At 44.8% G+C, this 18,770-nt stretch overlaps 2 protein-coding genes across 2 annotated transcripts in view; one reads left to right on the forward strand and one right to left on the reverse strand.

The window, feature by feature from the left end:
• FBXW2 (F-box and WD repeat domain containing 2) overlaps nt 1-7,213 on the reverse strand; it is a 148,870-nt gene extending 141,657 nt beyond the window's left edge. Inside the window, exon 1 of the mRNA XM_078641843.1 lies at nt 6,969-7,213. The gene's annotated coding sequence lies outside the window, so the exon portion shown is untranslated. The remainder of the gene's footprint in view (nt 1-6,968) is intronic.
• A 283-nt stretch (nt 7,214-7,496) lies between these two features.
• Nucleotides 7,497-18,770, forward strand: part of SLC2A8 (solute carrier family 2 member 8) — a 123,109-nt gene continuing 111,835 nt past the window's right edge. The window contains exon 1 of the mRNA XM_078641845.1: nt 7,497-7,889. Coding sequence (XP_078497971.1) covers nt 7,798-7,889 — 92 coding nt within the window. The 5' untranslated portion in view covers nt 7,497-7,797. The remainder of the gene's footprint in view (nt 7,890-18,770) is intronic.

Genomic DNA, 18,770 nt, shown 5'->3' on the forward strand with positions numbered 1-18,770 from the left:
CCGGATGGGGGTGGGAAAGCCTGGGGCGTGAATGCGAGCGAGAAGGGAAGCCGGATGGGGGTGGGAGAGCCTGGGAAGCCGGATGGGGGTGGGAGAGCCTGGGGCGTGAATGCGAGCGAGGAGGGAAGCCGGATGGGGTGGGAGAGCCTGGGGCGTGAATGCGAGCGAGGAGGGAAGCCGGATGGGGGTGGGAGAGCCTGGGGCGTGAATGCGAGCGAGGGGAGGCAGGCAGATTAGGGAGATGCGCGTGCTTGTGTGGTCACGTGACCCGCTTTTGTGGCCACGTGACCTCACATGCACTGTGAAGAAACCGCAGTGGTTTCACTAGACGATCGAGCACTTGAATTCTCGATCCCTCAATGCGCGGTCACAAGACCTAAAAACAATCCAAAGTTCAACCCATGGTGAAACCAGATAATTCTTTTCTAGTTGAAGGAAAAGTTCTGTTGCTTTTTCTTTAAAAGATTTATTTACTGGCGTTTCGGGCTCACTGGGATCCTCAGAAAACGTATCAAAGTTGATGAAATAGCTTGGGGTAGTTCCGTAAATTGTTGGTTTTGCATCCGGATTACTAGAAATCGCTGGAGCTGTTTGATCCCTTGTCATATTTGTATAGTCAGAGGCTATTTCATGGTAGCCAGGAGTTTCTTGACAAACTGTTATTTGTGTCTCTAGAGGCTCAAGTTCTATGGCTTTGTTGCATAGTTCTTCTTTTCGTACTGCAGATTCTTCAAAGGTGATGAGTCTCTCAGTTTGAACCTCTTGGATAGTATCAAGATTTGGTCTTCTGCTACATCTTTGGAGTACACTTGGCCTACTACTTATTATCGACCACATGATGTGGTTTTACCAGGTCGATGGATACGAACCTGTTCTCCTTTCTTCCAGCAAGGGGTGGCAGTAACACTGTTCTTGATCTGTAGATTGCTAGCACAGGTACTGGTGTTCTGTAAGAAGGGCCAAATCTCTTCTTATCCGCAATCTTTTCTCTGACTAGATCCCCAATCTTTGGAATCCAGACAGGCCTTGCTGGGACGAGTGGTTCCCCTTGAGTGGTCGTTGGCTTCTGTAATGTGTTGCTTAGACTTCTTCTTGTTTCATTTAAGTCCTGCAAAACAGCCAAACGGTCTTTGATATCAAAAAGGGTTTTTGTTCTACCACTGAAGTGTGACTATCGAGGTCCTCGATAAGCATTCTAGTACCAAAAAGGATTTCATATGGAGTGATTTCACCCAGAGTATTTCTTGGCAGATTGTTTAAACTACGTTGGACATTTATTAAATGTTTGACCCACCCGTCACCCGAGCCTAATACCCTAGCTTTTATAGATTGCTTTATGTCCCATTGTTTTCTTTCCACTACCGAATTTCCCTCAGGATGGAATGGACTCAAATACCGCAATGCAACGCCCAGATTGGCCAATGCCTCCTTGAAAGCTTGAGATCTAAACGCAGGACCCTGGTCATAATGTAGCGTGCCGATTGCATATGTGCCGATAAAGACTCAAAAATCTTTTATAACAGTTCGAGCGTCAGGGATTTGAGCAAAAGGAACATTATTTGCATAAGTTATATATGAGTATTGAGTGGAAAGCCTTTTGGTAATGTTTTACCACTTTCTTTGATGGAAGTGGTGACAGCCTGCATTATTTTGCTGTCTATTATCGTTTTTGAATGAGTGATTGCAGCTACGGAAGCCCTTTGCACAGCTGCCTTCGTGGCTTCATCAACAAATGAATTCCCTGCAACGTGAACGCCATCACGCTGATGACTCAGTGTATGGATCACGTGAGTTTTTTGTAGTTCTTTCTGTAATAGTACTACTTGTTCCCAAAGCAATTTATGCTTGATTGTGCCACCTTTTGCATCTTTGAAACCGTTTTGAACCTAGTTCTGCAAGTATTCATTGTAAGATTGAACGCAGTAATACAAATCGCACACTCTGAGTGTGGGGAAATCGCGATCGGTATTTTCAAGCGCCATCTTGAAAGCTTGTAGTTCAGCTCGCTGAGCTGTACAATCTCCTAGAGATTGCATTTTGTGACCATAGGTCGGAATTTCCCATTGCACCAGCGACCTTTAACAATCGCGCACGCAGCACTATATGCGTGTTTACCACCAATTGCGGGCTGTGCTGATCTGTCTGTATAAATTATACATTCGTACTGTTCCAGAGGCAGAATCTCAGTGGGCAGAGGACATTCTTGGTCGTATTGGAGAAATTCTTGTGTTTTCAAGTAGGGGTCAAAAACGTATTCAACGTCTGTTGCAGCAAGAGAATAAACCCATTGTATCCATCTCGGATGTAAAGCCTGTGCATTTGGAATGCTCTCTTTTGTCACTGCTTCTAACCATTATGCGTCTACCCTGTACGAGGGCTCTCTCTTTTGCTACTGTAGTTTGAACCGCTGTCAGAATTTTTTCTGTTGAAGTGAATTTCATTTCAGCTTGTGTGTACAAGTGTGATTTATAAACTATGGGTACTTTTTCTCCTTCATTAAAGGTTAAGTACGTAAATCCGCATCTTCCTGGGATGATTCGGATCACTAAGTTGCACATATTTACGCATGTTTGTAAATGTTTTGTTGCTAACATGTCTGCTTGCACTGAATGCAAAATGTCTGTATGTTTTTGAGTCCCATTAGTTGTTTTAAAATCAGGTTTGATTAATTCGTAGAGAGGTTTTACCCTTTCTGCGTAATTTAGAATGTAAGTTCTTCCGAAATTCAGGAAACCTAGAATTGACTACGTTTTTCAGCACTTTTGGAGGTTGGAGCAGCGCACATTTCTCTAGAAAGTTTGCTGCCAGGCTCTTGCCTTCACTTGATAACTCATATCCTAGAAACAGGACGTTGAGGTGGGCAATTCTTGATTTTTTAAAGTTGAACTTGTACCCTTCAGAAGCGAAGCCAAGTATAATGGTGTTCACTCTGTTCAAGGGCCTGTCCAAGTCATCGTCTGTTAGATAGATGTCATCGACATAAGATAAAGCCTCATCATCATACATTTGTAGTAACTCTGTTACTCTGGTTGAAAATAACCCTGGACTATTCTTGAATCCCTGGGGGAGACGACAGAAATGACGATGTGTCCCCATAATTGAGAAAGCGGTCAAGTTCCTGCTTTCAGGGGCATTGTTTTGATAGACGAAACCGTTAGAAATATCTAATGTAGTTTTATATTTTTTACGCACAATGTTATTCATTAGTGCTGCACTGTGTGCATTTTGTACTGCAAATGTTTGCAACAAGAGTTTAGATGTCTGTAATCCAAAACTAGACGATATGTATTGTCTGGTTTGGAGACAGGAAACAAATGAGAGAAAGGCAGCCTCTCTGTCAGTGCGTCAGCTGAAGGGTCGGCTTCCTTCGGCACTTGCTCTAGCGAGCTGCGTCAGGCAGGTAGATAGTCGAGCTGTTCCTGAACCACTGTGTCTTTGCTAGGGCAAGTGTAGGCATATTTATACCTTGAAGGTGCCTGGTTTGACGTAAAGTTGGACATAATAACGTCACCAAAGAACCCCAAGGAAATGGCCGTTCTTTGAAAACTCCATGATTTCTAGGACAAATCAATATTTAAGCAAGGGGAAGTCCCTGACTGCTGAAGCCGAGCTTTCCAAGAAATCGTTGTGGCTTTTTGGAACTAGTGGAAGAAGCCATGCCTGTATTTGGACTGGATGGGTTAGGTCGAAACATGGGCTTGATTTCTATGCCTATTTAAGGGCAAGGTAGATTGTACCGATATAAGGGCATGAATCGGTCATTCTGGTCGTATTCTAAAATGCTACACAACAGTATGGCTGGTAAACTATAAACACAAGTTATACTCTTGGTTCCTCAAACGGAAAAAAGTTGAGGTAGCCGATACATATAAATACTTGGGATTTAATGAGGAACATCAAAGGAATGGTAAACAGCATCCTGTGATTAATATCATCTATAAAGGAAAATCTGTCATCACAGTTTTAAAGAAATGTAAAGAACAATTACATTAATTAACATCCATGTAGGCCTTACCTAGACAGGAGACCACCTACACTTAAAAGCAAATTTGGTCTCTACTAAATAAAGAGTTAGTGCACACATAAAAAAGTGAACAGCAAGACTCAAATGTTTTTAAATTTCTATGATTGATTTATTAATGGTTTTACCAGATTGTTGCTTTTACACAAAAAGAAAATTGAACTAAGAGCTTGGAAGAAGCATAAGATCCCTAAAACATTTCCCATACAAAACCTTGATTGCCATGTAACTCTACTGAAATCGAGTAAAGGCATTGATTGATAATGCTCTGCTTAAGGAGAGACACCCCTGACACACAAAGTATTTTTTTTTTAATCTATCTGGCACAAATGCCTAGGTCTATATTTTTATATTCAAAGTGTTGTAAAATAACAGTTTTTCCACAATATTTAATGAATGTATTTTGGTGCAGTGGTTTTAAATCACTAAACATGTGAATAAAGAACTTGAACTAGTACTAGTCAAAGGAGGGTGATTACCCACTTGAGTAACAATCACATCCTTGTTAAGGTGAACAATCAAAGGCACTAAATTAACCTGCGCTCAACCCCCTAGTAGCTTTGGCATAGGGCTGGTAGGCTTAACTTAGGCCAGTGTGAAATATTCATGCAGCACCAAAACAGTAATAAAGCCACAAAACAATAAAAATCCTGACACTAAATTAGAATTCTGTAGCACTTGTTGTCTAACCATGCTTAAGTTGAGAGGCAGAGGCCATATAGCAATTATAATTCTAGTAGGCTGCAAGGGCTAGCAGGCAGTAGTACACATATCCATATACATGTTCAGATAGAATCCCTTACAGAAAATAATGCTTGCTAAATCCCACTATGTCATTCCATTCTGTGGCATCAGTTGTTTAACTATGCCTAACTTGAGAGGCAGAGGCCATATAGCAATTATAATTCTAGTAGACTAGAAGGGCTAGCAGACAGTAGTCAGCATATCCAGATAGCTGTTCAGAAATAATATCTTTGTTGAAACATGGAAGTTTGAAGCTATGAGTGTGGAGATCACAGCCCTGTCACCATTTCTTCCGGCATCCTTACCTGTACTCTGCCTCTCATTTTAGGGCTGAAATCTACAGGGAAAATTCAGCCATAAGAGGATACAAGGCAAGCCAACAAAAGTCACAAAGAGTATGGCAACACAACTCAGTAACAGGCAACAGCAGCTCCTTCCTTCTCTTGCACATAGAAAAAAGAGTGTTAGCTAACACCATCTCTGTCAGATCTTACCAGTCCCCGCTTTTTCATGCATATAGATCATCTCACTACACTTGCTATGTTTCACGCACTACCCCGAGCGACAAAAAGCTTACCCACAAAAGAATGTCACTTTAACCTTAGACAGAACGGTAAAGGTTTCATTATAGCCATGAACTGGTCATAGTCAAACTATATGCTGCATAGAAATATGTATGAAAGAAATCACAGTTCATGCTACATCAGTGGAGCACGACTCTTTAATGCTGTTTGTTACAACAGATGCACAAAGATAAGGCATGCTGCAGCAGTGCTTTTGATTCACTTGTAAAAAAAAAAAAAAAAAAAAAAAATTACAATTGTGTGGTTGCCCTTTCGGTCTGAGGCCACATAAATACAGCCTAATAAATGAAGGCTTGAAGGGCGATAGATCACTGCCAATAATAATAATTATAATATATCTAAATCCTTATCACACATCTGCCTTTTCTATACGCTGCAGATAAGCAGTGGCAATACCTATTTTAGTGGTACTAAATATACTAATCTCAGACAGTCGCAAGGCTAAATTGGACTTGCTAGGATTCAAAATTGGCGGTCTGGTGAGAAAGGAAAATGATAGTGGAGCGATTACCTCACTGAGCCATGTAGATGGCATAAAGTGCCATTAAAGGTAACCTAAAACCAGGAAGTGGTAATACTACATTTAAATAAATAACGATATTCGATGAGCTGAAAACTGCCATCTCACTTATACAATATTTTTGACATATACTCACAAAAAACGTTGATGAAATCCAGGAAGTGGAAACATTACATATAAGGATGTAAAGATAACAGATTGAACAAGGCTTAGAAACAGTGTCTTAATGATTCCATATTTTTGAATTTAGAAGATCCCATAGTCATTTTCCCCACGTCCAGCACTGCGAAAACGGAGCATTCCGAGAATGAATGTAAAAGGGGGAACAATGTATTTTCTATATGGACGGGAATTATATTTTGGAAATACGAGGAAGAAAACACACCGATACTTCATTTAAAATAGGTGGTATTTAAAAATAAATACATGGATTGCTATAGTATTTATTTTATAGCGCTCCAACAACTGTTTGTATCCTGGGTGAAACGGATTAAAAATGTAAAAGCGTGCCACTTCCTTTCTGCTAGTTAGCATGAGTCATTTAGGAATAGCAATCATGGGCCGTTTGGATCACCGGCCAACTATCTTACCCAAGAAGTTCCTAACTAAAACAAATGTTTTACATTTGTTGCACTTTATAGAAACGGTTAAAAAAAGTGGTCCAAAGTTTTTGTAAGAGGTATACCAGTGTATTTAAACTCCAAGTGTATGAAACTGTATCTGCCTCAACAGCGGCACAAATATCAGGAGAGATGACAGTAGCCCATGCAACTTTGACAGGTGACAGCAGATTGTGGGGTGGGGCAGTGTGGACGTGGGGCAGAAGGCCAACGTGGGCAGGGAAGAGGGCAGCAACAGCCCGCTATGCCACGTTAGAACGTGATGAGAAAAAACTAGGAATAGGCCACATACAGGGAATTGTACAGCGAGAGCTTCGTTGTATCACAGGCCTCTCCCTACCCAAGAGACCCTCCGGCCATACCCGGGCCCACACTTGGGACTCTGAGTTAGCCGGCCTGTTCCGCTGGGGTAAGGGGCGCTGTCTCTCCCTCCATCACCTCGTCTGTCATGACTATACCCTCCCTGGGCACCCCCGTACCTGTTAGGGGCGCGCTCCCCACTCCAAGGGTGGTTGCCGAGCAGCTTCTCGGGGATCGATTGAGCAAGCCGCGTACGATTTCTCGGCGCTCTTCTTCCCTGCACCTCCGGGAGCGGGCGAGGGATCGATGTGTTCAGCAATCGTCTTTCTAGTCAGCGCCATGAGAAGCGTCAGTGAGGCTTTATCGATGACACTCGCTCTGTCAGAACCCTGCCTGGTGCTTGGCCGCAGAAAAGCCGGTTACTAAAAGGGCGGCCGTGTTACTATGGAGTGTTTTGGGTGTCAAAATGTATTTATAATATAGAGAGAGGTGTGAAGTGTGTGTGATAAAATGATAGGTCTATTTTGAGAGAGTGTATCGCGTTTCTGTCCATTTCTGTTACTTGTTCATTAGAAAAAAATGAAGAGGTTCTAGTATTATACTTTCTCTTTAGATTTTTTTTCGTCAGCAATAAAGTTGAAATATAATGTTTTTCACTCAATAACTAACTTTGTTTTTCCTTCAGCGTTAATTCATTGAGGCTCACCCTTCCAAGATGGCTATCGAACTTCGAGGAATAACACGTTAACGCTCGACATGGTCAGCTGAGCGTTTAGTCAGCTGACACTAGCCACTGGTCTCTGTTTTCGACTGGGGGATTCACATGAAACGTTTTTGGCAGCGGAGTGGTGGCATAGGCATGGGTCCATGGACTGTTGCCCTCACTCTGCTGCCAGCGCTTGGTGGCATCTGCCACAGAGTGGTCTTTACCTATAATCTTCAGGGCTCCGTATCAGTTGTTTAAAGCCAGTGTGGATCTAGCCTTGCAAGGTTTATTACCCGAGAAGAATGTCATCCGAGGACTCCCAGCCTCTTCTGGGGCGATGGATACCACGAGATGGCTCAACACCGATAAACATCCAAGAAGACCGCTACCTCAAGTGAGTTTAGCCCTGTTGTGTGTTTTTAAAAAAAATTATTTTATACGAGGTTAGTGACCGTATGGCTCCCTGTCAACGCATCACTCTATTTCCTGTGGTGGTATTTGATGTTACAAACCTCTACTTTAATCTGGTGCAATTAACGTGAACTAATAGATTCAAACCAGGACAGCACCTCACAATTAGCACCTTTCCCACTCCTGGCGTTAGAACCAGGAAATTGAAACAAGGATTTGTGTAAAAATGTACAGGTACCAAGCCATAGGCTAACCGCAGTCCTGTTAAGTGCCATGCATCTGAGGTTAGACTAACGCAGTTCTGACCACAATCATCCGATCAAATACGTGTAATAAAATGAATAAAAGATGAATAGACGAGGTGTAGCATTAGTAGTATGTTTTATTCATCAGATGGTAAGTATCAAGGGGGGACCCCACCAGGAGCAGCTCACTTGCTGCTCAGCCCGACTCTAACTGAATCCTCACGCTCACACACAAGCATTCCAACACTCCACTCACACGCGCACCAACATTCCACTAACATTCATACTACTAATGGCTGAGCAGCAAGAACTAGACCACTACATCACCTTCCCCCTTTTGAACAGAAACAACATTTCTGTAAGTACATTCACAACATGAATTAACATTGGTGTAAAATTGCTAACACAGGATGTGAAGGAAAAGAAATATGCAATAAATCGTAAAAGAAAATACATTGCATTAATTAAGAAGACAAGGTAAGGTGTGGAATAATGAACCACAACCAAAAGAATAAAAACACATACAGTCACAAAATTACAGAAGCCGTAGAATCTACACACAGTGGATAATTAAACCCAATAAATTAAAACAAAATAAGTAGAGACACAGCAGGTGATATATGCACGAAAGAGTGAATATCACAAAGTGACCTATCCACATAAAGTGGAAATCCCCGTACACAGGAAAAAGTGGCAACCCCTTAACTAAATGAAGCCGGGAAGACCACGTAGCCGAAGGCTACGACAATGTGAACCTTGATAAAACAAACTATAATCATATAGTTAAATTAAATAACTTACATTAATAAGTTATGAGGCATTTCCAGTATGACTAAAATGACACGGGCAATGAATGCGTATTATGAAAATTCTGTTACTAGCTGAATTAAGAAGCTGTAGGCAACAATCTATACTAACATTAAGCACAAAACTGAATAGGGAGAAGTCAGTGTAAAAAGGTGTGCGCATCACCCACACTGAAGCATAAAAAACAAGTGTATGGAGACCAGCTCCCATACGTAACTACCCTAAAAACAGTCAAAGCTTAGTGCATTGATAATAAATAGATTGGCCAAATCCATAACATATAAATGCATTCCCTGGAAGCAAAACACTCGATTAATGTATGAGTTATGAATAGTATAGCCTACAGCCTATAAATAAAACTGTAGCACCTATGTAAATACTTGCATAAATTATCACAAGCAAATTAAATGGTTAATATAAACAGTGGCAGATAAAGCTTAAAAAGCTCGGTGTTGCTGTAAGTGCGACACAGGCCAAACCATTTTCTTTTTTACTAAATAAGCTACCAAGCTTGGTGTTGCTGTAAGCACAACACAGGCAAATTAATTACATCTTTTTAAATAAAGAAGCTATAAGCTTGGTGTTGCTTAACGCGAAACTGCGCAACACGGGCAAATTCATTACACTTTTTTTTTTTTAAACAAATAAGCTAAAAGCTTGGTGTTGCTGAACGCGAAACTGCGCAACACAGGTAAATTCATGACATTTTTTTTTTAAACAAATAAGCTAAAAGCTTGGTGTTGCTGAACGCGAAACTGCGCAACACAGGTAAATTCATAAAAAAATTTTTTTTAAACAAATAAGCTAAAAGCTTGGTGTTGCTGAACGCAAAACTGCACAACTCAGGCAAATTCATTACTTTTTTTTTAAACAAATAGGCTAAAAAGCTTGGTGCTGTTCTAAGCGTAACTGCGCAACTCAGGCAAATTCATTACATTTCTTTTAAAATAAAGAAGCTAAAGGCTTGGTGTTGCTGAAAGCGAAACTGCGCAACACAGGCAAATTCATTACATTTTTTTGTAGCCGCCGGTGAGCGAACTCTCTCACCCGAGAATAATGTTGCACATGTCCCACACCAATCAGCAACTTGTTCAAGTTGAACATGTCCCACGCCGATCAGAAAATCCTTTAGGTACTTCGAGTGGAGAGAGAAAAACTTGCACCCTGTGGCCAACGAGGCCAATGACAACAACGATGTCGACAGTTTCACACAGACGCTTCAACATATTGCCAGGCACAGATGAGCAAAGATGATTGGAAGAAGCGGAAGATTGCGTGACTAAAATGCAGATCACCACTGTGGAAATCAATATGGCGGCACGTTACGTTACTAGATGATGAACTGGGTGGCTCACGGTGCACTAGTGCACACTGACGATTATAAGCAGTTCCGGTCGTCATGGAAACGTGCCGCACGAGGAGATGCAGGTGAGCTCGTGATCAGGTGAGCTCGTGTTTAAAACCAAACTGTCAGTAGATAAACTGCTATCGGTTGCTCCAAGCGAAGTTTAAAGATAAAATGAAGCAAATAAAAATAAAAATAAACATCACACACTCCGATGACATGCTCACCCAGGTGCGGTGAATGATTTTCACAGCAAACGAAATTCCGTAGATTTACTCCTTGAATAGCAAGCATTGGCATAGCCAATAGGTCTCGCTTGTGGGACCTTATAAGTATTTTGTTTTGCAGCACAATATCCTTGTAACTAAATACTTATAAGGTCCTACAAGCGAGACCTATTGGCTATGCCAATGCTTGTTTTTGTTAGTGGTTAAACTGAGAGAAGTGCACTTTTTCTAGGCAAGGCGAAGCTGAGACGAGGAAGTGCTGTCTGGGCGGCTCAAGTTTTGTCAACAGAAATGTTTGAGACAAAATCGTGTGCCATCAATGCCCTTTTAAAATCCATGACCATTGAATAAAATGCACTGACGGATTTACTGAATAATGTACTTGCATAATATTACAAACTGTTTATAGTGGGAGCGGTGGAACTTTGGTTCTTTCTAAAGGCACTCGGCATAACTTCTACCTCAGTCAAGAGGCAATAAGTAATGTCAGGATAAACCTGCACTTCTTTATCTGCGCACCGTTAAATTATGCAAATGAGAATGTAAAGAGTGCGTTGATAACCTGGGGAAATATAGGAGTCGATGTGATCAATGTGCTTTTAGTTGTACTAAATGTCATGTTAGTTAGTTTGTCGTGCCGGCAGAAAACAGACATGCGATGTTTGCAAACAGCAAATGGTGGGGGCCTGAAGGAGGAGGGGGTGCGAGGGATGGGGGAAGCTGGCTGGGGAGAGAATGCAGAGCGCACGCTGGGCGAAGCCCTTTGATGTGCTGTGAGCGGCCGGGAATGAATGATTAGGGGAGGAGAAGCGGGAAAGTGAAAGTACGGCCGGCCTGCGGCCGGCCATGAATAATTAGGGGAGGAGAAGCCCTGGCCGTGAATGCGCGTGCATGTTGCTCACGTGGTTCACATGAACGGCAAGAAAACGCCATGAAAACGCCAGCAAAAAGCTGGTGGTTTCATGATGTTTTCGCCGCTTGAATTCTCGCTCCGCTCGATGCGCATGCGCGCATCGATAGGTCGCGAGACCTAATAAAGTACGAACCAAACTCGTACTTAGGATACAATTCCAATTTAAATAAAAGTTCCATTTATATCCAGAAGGTGGCAGCAACCATCCATTCAGATCTCTTCATGGCTTCCACTTTCAGGTCGCTTCGCCGATCTCTTTACCTCACGTTAGAGTTCCGTACCGGATTTCCTAATAGTTAGACTTGCTTCAGATAGATTTATACAATCTCGGCTTGACAGGAGAGCGACCGGAAACTGAGGAACTGATAGAACAGGATCGGTATACAAACGGACCCTAAACAGTAAACTGTAAACTGGATGATAACTGTAGGAACTGATGCATGAAGAGCCCCGAGTCCTGACACATACAGCGGGCGACGGTGACGGTCACTGGTGGGGTCCCCAGGTGTCAGGCTCCCAAAAAAAAACCAGCTGCTTTACCTTTTTAAAGTTCCGTTTTCGTTTCGGTTTTAGCTGTTTCACCTATGTTAAATTTCGTTTTCAGTTCAACATCCTTCAACACAGCACATGCAGGTTCTTCCGAATCGTCGCCATATGTAATAAAATGAATAAAAGATGAATAGACGAGGTGTAGCATTAGTAGTATGTTTTATTCATCAGATGGTAAGTATCAAGGGGGGACCCCACCAGGAGCAGCTCACTTGCTGCTCAGCCCGACTCTAACTGAATCCTCACGCTCACACACAAGCATTCCAACACTCCACTCACGCGCGCACCAACATTCCACTAACATTCATACTACTAATGGCTGAGCAGCAAGAACTAGACCACTACAATACGTTGATTGTTTTCCTGTCTCGTGGCTGTGGTTGAGACTATCTTTAACTAAAGTTGTAATCCATGACCAGCGCAAATGGGGTCTGATCCGCTGAGCTAAATCAGGACAGGAAATTCACCTTCAATCTCATTGGATTGTTCTGTTTGTTCCTCCATTGGCTAAAGTATTTGCCTCGCTTTTCATGCGCTGTTCCTCTCGGCCAGCTGTCCACTGCCTTGGGTTGGACCTGCTGCTTGTGTTCAAGCTTGACTTCAAATTGGAAACCCTCTACAGCAAGAAGCCATGGTTAGTGGGAGAAATGGTGAGGCAAGTAGCAACAGCCTCATCTGCACAGGAGTCACTGCTGGGGAGAGAAGCAATGACAGAAAGATAAATAGATCCCTCATGCAGGAGAGGAGAAAGCTAGGCTAAAGAAAATGAGAGACCACCAAAAGGAAAGCAAGACAAGAGGGAAAAGGTTGAATGGGGAGATAAGAGAGTAGGGGTGTGGAATTTAGTAAAATACCTACTTGTCCATGGGGCAGGTTGCTTCATAAATCTACTTGTTCTGTAACAAAGTCCACTTGCTCCTTTGGTGCCATGTAGTGCAGTGACAAATTATGGCCGCAATCTCATTATGTAAGTGCTCTGATTTAGCCTCTCTGATTATGCCAGGTCTCATACCGTGGTGGTGTTTGAATACTTGCAATGCCTTTATGTTGCCACTATTCTGTAGATCTAAACTGGGGCTGAAGGTAGCGGTAAGCAATAGTTCCAGGGTTCGAATGCCCTTTTGAGTTATGCAAACCTACTCACTTGTATGTTTTAAGGGTTTTCAACAACTCTTCCCTAATCTTTTCCCATACTGAGAAATGTTGGAAATTTACTCCTGAAAATGGCAGACGTAAACCTTTCAGAGTTGGGAAAAAAGTGGTTTGAGGGAAAGTGAACTTGCAAACTGTTAGAACTGGTGGTCTATAGTTGGCTGAGGTAGGTACCTTAGTCCAAATAGGGACCCTTGCTTCTAAGTCAGGGAAAGGAAGGACACCTTCTCAGATAGCCCCTGCTCACCCCCTCAGTAGCTACGCACGAGCAGCCAGGCTTATCTTCAAGGCAAATGTGTAAAGTATTTGCAACCACACTCTTAGCAACCCAGTGATAACACCACAAATAAACTCCACCCGAGTTTCATTAAAAAACAATTATATGTTTATAAAAAAATATATACGATGAGACCAGACGAAAAAAAATGCAACATATGCGTATTTGTAATAATTTATCTTGCCGTTTATTAGGCCAGCAAGCCCTTGTAGGTTCTTGCAGTATTAATGAGCAATTCTCGGTGATCCAATGCAGTCTTAATGTAATGCTATGGAAATCGTAATGCAACAATCAGGCAGTTCATAATGCCAAAATAATGCAATTCGTAATGCAAAAATCAGGCAGTTCAGTTCGTAAGGCAAAAATAATGCAATTCGTAATGCAACAATCAGGCAGTTCGTAATGCAAACATAATGCAATTCGTAATGCAAAAATTAGGCAGTTTGTTATGTTATGTTAAATTGGCTCTTCTATAGCGCACGGCTACTCGGAGGAGTGTCCCGGCGCTTTGGCGAAGAGTGAAACAAGGAGAGGTACAGCATAACAGAGCTAAAAAAAGACACAGATTACAGAGTGAAAAGCCAGGTCTTTAGCCCCTTTCTAAAGGCTAACAGATTGGTCATCAGTCTTAAGGATCGAGGGAGATCGTTCCAGCACCGAGGCGCAAGGTACCGAAAGGAGCGACCTCCGATTCGAGAGCGCCTGATGGAAGGAACCACGGCTTTGGCCTCGAAGGCAGACCTGAGAGCTCTTCTGGGGACATAGAAGGCTATCCGCTTACGGAGATAGTTAGGACCAATTCGGTGGAGCGCCTTAAAAGCCAGAGTCAAGGTCTTAAACGTGACTCTCTTGGCAATCGGAAGCCAATGGAGTTGCTCCAAAAGCTCCGAGGCCCGCGCCCTCCGGGGCAGTCCAAAGATGGCTCTGGCCGCCGAGTTCTGCACAACCTGCAGACGGGCCATCAGATATTTAGGAAGGCCCAAATAGAGAGCATTCACGTAATCGAGGCGTGATCCTATCAGGGCCTGCACCGTAATTCTTTTGTGGTGAAAGGATAGCAAAGGGAGGAATTTCCGTAGCATCCTGAGGATGCCGAAACATTTCCCCGTCAGCCCGATGATCTGGGGTCTCAGGGAAAGGTCGACATCGCACAAGAAGCCAAGATTCTTCGCCTTTACTGAAACCGTGCTAGGTGGAGACATATCACTCGGCCACCATGACCTCCAGGCCGGGTCGGGAGGGCAGCCGAAGAAGAGCAACTCAGACTTGTCTGAGTTGCACTTCAGACTGTGTCCCTGAAACCACTCAAAGACGGCCTCAAGGCAATCCTGAATCCGCCCGCCGTCGAAATCTTCCCCCTTGCCACACGAGAAAAGAAGCTGGGTATCATCCGCGTAGGAGATGATCTGGGCACCAAAAGACTACGCCACCGCCGCAAGAGGGGCCATATAGATATTAAAAAGGGTGGGGCTCAGGATGGACCCCTGAGGAACCCCCACCTCGAGCGGCGGCATTTCGGCGGAGAACGGAGGTGCCCAGACCACTTGCCGGCGGTTGGTCAGAAACGACTTAAACCAATTCAACACCGTCCCACGAAAGCCTATCTCCCAGAGTCTTAAAAGGAGACCGGCGTGGGGCACGGTGTCGAAAGCCGCCGACAAGTCCAGCATGACCAAGATGGCTTTTCCCCCTCCATCCAGTATCTCACGAATGGCATCAGTGATCTCGAGGAGAGCCGTCTCTGTGCTAAAATTAGCCCGGAAGCCCGACTGAGAGTCGTGCCGAATGTTATTACTCTCTAAAAAGGTGGAAATAGAGAGATGCACGTGCTTCTCGATCACTTTAGCCAGCGAAGGGAGGAGGGAGATTGGTCTATAGTTCGCATGTGCAAGGGGGTCTAGAGATGGTTTCTTCAGCAGCGGGAGGATAAGGGCGTGCTTCCAAGCATTAGGTACCTCTCCGGAAGACAGGGAGGCATTAAGCATAGGATTGAGCAGAGTGTTAACTGCCGGTGCAATTTTCCCCAAGCACTTAGCAGGGCAGGGGTCAAGCGGCGAGCCCGATTTAAGCCGAAAGAGCAGGTTCAAAGAGGAAGCATGGGAGATAGACGGAAAGTTCCAGAGCAAAGGACCCGCCACCTCTACAGCTGAAGGCCTAGATGCTGGGGGGTCGACCAAAGGAGAAGGTGCCGGGAAAGAACCCTGGATGAGTTTAATTTTATTGGTAAAAAATTCACCAAGTTGGCGGATCCAGGCTGCACTATGAGCATGAGTAGGTGTGCCAGATACAGGTGACACAAATTCCCGCACAACTTTAAAGATTTCCTTGCTCATGCATTCAGCGGCATCAATTCTGCGCTCTAAGTACACCTTTTTTGCCTCAAAGATGTGCTTATGATAGACACAGATAAGCTCCTTATATTTGCTCTTGTCTTCTAGATCATATCTCCGTCTCCAAGCCCTTTCAGCCCTCTTACAGTCTTGACGCATTGTGGCCAAGAGTGGCGTAAACCAAGGGGCCGATATCTGTCGACCCGCATCCTTTCTCGGCTTGCCTGGGGCAAGCTCCTCCAGTCTCATGGACAGCCATTTCTGAAACAGCTCCAGGTCCTGTTCCAGGAAACCCGTGAGCTGGCAGGGATACCGACCAAGAGCATCGGCTAGCATGTCCGCCGTGACTCGATGGAAGGGTCGGGACAGTCTTGTTGCGTCACTCACCCCTCTGGAGCCAGATGTGACTGCAGCTAAGATGCAGAATTTGATCAGATAATGGTCGGTCCACAGGACTGGCATAGGGGGAAATGCCTCTATGATCCTAGTAGAAAAAATCTGATCCAACACATGGCCTTTGACATGAGTAGGACTAGCCACATAAGGGATCATCCCAAATGGACACACAATGTCGGAAAGCTTAATGGTATCAGCGTCTAAGGGCTTATCCATGTGTAGATTAAAGTCTCCCAGAAGGATACAGTGCTCAGATCTGAGACACGGCACAGAAAGAGCAGCCTGCAGGTCATCGAAAAAGGTGCCCAGCGGGCCAGGAGCCCTGTAGATAATAATCCCTGAACAGGTTTGGCGGGGAGACAATTTAAGGGTGAAGCCAAGGGCCTCGCAACCAGCAATGGTCTCCACCGCGAAAGTCAGGCAGGGGATGCTGTTATCCACTATAATTGCTACTCCACCACCTCTGCCGTCATCTCTATCTCTCCTGAAGATGGTATAATTAGGAGGGATAGCAGCGGCAACATCGGGGGCGGAGCTATCACTCAGCCATGTCTCAGTGAGAAACAGACACAAGATTTTAGAGTCTGTTAGCAAATTCCAGATGTCCGTGGAATGCTTGCTGAGTGATCTGGTGTTGAGCAGATAACAGGGGTACTGGAGGGAATTACAACCGGAAGCACCATCTTCCTTAGGGAGTAAATTCCATCCACAGCCCGAGCAGCCCTTCTTAAGCGACCGACCGCCCGGGAAGACATGGTGGCAAGCAGGCGCAGAATGCCTGAGCGCAGATAACTCACTAGATGAATAACGTAACATAACAGCCTGTATCAGAAACAGTACTGACACACAATATATTAAAAACACCAAACAAGATAAAAAGCCTACCACGCCGCCTCGCCGCCCTCCGAGACGCTGACGAGCGCAGACGGGCACGACTCAGGCACAAAGAAGGCACGCCCGCTGCGCGTCACCGCTGCGCGCCATGAGGCGAGCTTTAAATAGGCAGCTCCCCCAGTCCACGAGCGTGAGGACGCTCAAAGATGGCGCTCAGAGATACACACCACTGCAAGATGGCGCTCCCCGCCCTCTGCCTCCCCGGAACCGGACCCGCTCAACAGCAGCTCAACAGTTTGTAATGCAAAAATAATGTACTCCAGCACCGATCGCAGTGCTCTGGACGGTCTCTATGCCACTCTTACTGACTCACGGTCAGCTACTGCCAAAATATGCCCCCAACACTGTTATGATGGAAAACAAAGTGCAGCTCCACACTCCGGCCCTGGTACTGCCACTCCTCGGCAAGTATGGGCCGCAATACAGACTTGAGCGGAGGCTCGCACTGCAAAGATGGGAAATGCCAAGAGCATTTCACTCGTAGCCCGCACCCCGCCCTAGACAGCGACATACGCACGCTCGCTGAGCGTTACCTGGGGGGTACGATCTCACTCTCCTCTCCTCTCGGCATGGGCCTCCAATGCGACTTCGTTGATCTTGTGCAGTGGAACTCAGACCCCAGACGGTGATGGTTCGAGGTCTCTCCTTGGCAAAGGCAGGCTCGGGCCGGCGGCTGTGAATTCTCACAGCTCCTCCGGGTATGCCAGTCCGGGCCGATGGTAATGACAATCGCAGCAGTTCTGGTCATGCTGTCGATCAAGCAGAGAACAAGACTGCTCCGGGACACATAGTCACGAGGCAATTTCTCAGGAAGGTCTCAGGCTGCAACAGGGCACACACACACAACGTCGCTGAGACTCACTTGGACTTCGGGTGCTCACGATCACAGGACAATTCTCACGAAGGTTTCAGGCTGCACGAATCACACACACACAGCGTCGCTGAGACTCACTTGGACCCCTGGTGCACACGATCACGGGTCAGTTCTTATGATGGTCTCAGGCTGCAATAAGCACACGCACACAGCGTCGCTGAGACACACCTGGAAACTTTTATGTTCCTGAGTTTCCACAACAGGGATCCAGCTCTCCTTGGGCCCTTGGAGACCCGTTACTTCTGGATACAGAAAAGTTCTTTCAAGCAGGGGGACACAGCACACAACAAAGGCCCTTAGCCCCTCCTTAGTTAAATCAGCAAACTGCAGGCCATCCCCAGAACACACAGCAAGGGTCAGTCCATCTCTTCAGTCTCTTCAGCAGTTCTTCCTTTGGCAGAGGTTCCTCTTGACCGTGAAGTAGTTCCAATCCTTTTTAGTCTTGATCAGTCCAACGTTCAGAGGTTTCAGCTCTCATAGTTATACCCCTAAATGTCTTTGAGGTCGTTGTGTTCAGGGGGCACAGACCCCTGTCGAAACCAGTTGTGGGTGTCTCCCTGCCAGTGACACCTTCTACCTTTTGATAGTGGGGATCTGGATCCTCAATCGCTCAGCAGGAGATGGAACCATTGTTTTATGGCAGCAGCCCAGGCCTCTTCACCTCCATGGGTTACTCCTTCCCCCTACACTCCAGATGCAGGTCAGCCTGTTGCTGTTTCACCTCCTCCCCTGGGTCAAGACATTGCCCAGATCCGATCACATTCAAATCCAGACAGTCCTTCCACAAGAGGCAGAGACACACAGAATTGTTAGAACAAAAAAAAACAGCCACTTCTAAAAGCTTGGTTTCTAAAA

Source organism: Lissotriton helveticus, chromosome 5_1 (genome assembly GCF_964261635.1).
Source record: "Lissotriton helveticus chromosome 5_1, aLisHel1.1, whole genome shotgun sequence".
In the NCBI taxonomy this organism is placed as follows: domain Eukaryota; kingdom Metazoa; phylum Chordata; class Amphibia; order Caudata; family Salamandridae; genus Lissotriton; species Lissotriton helveticus.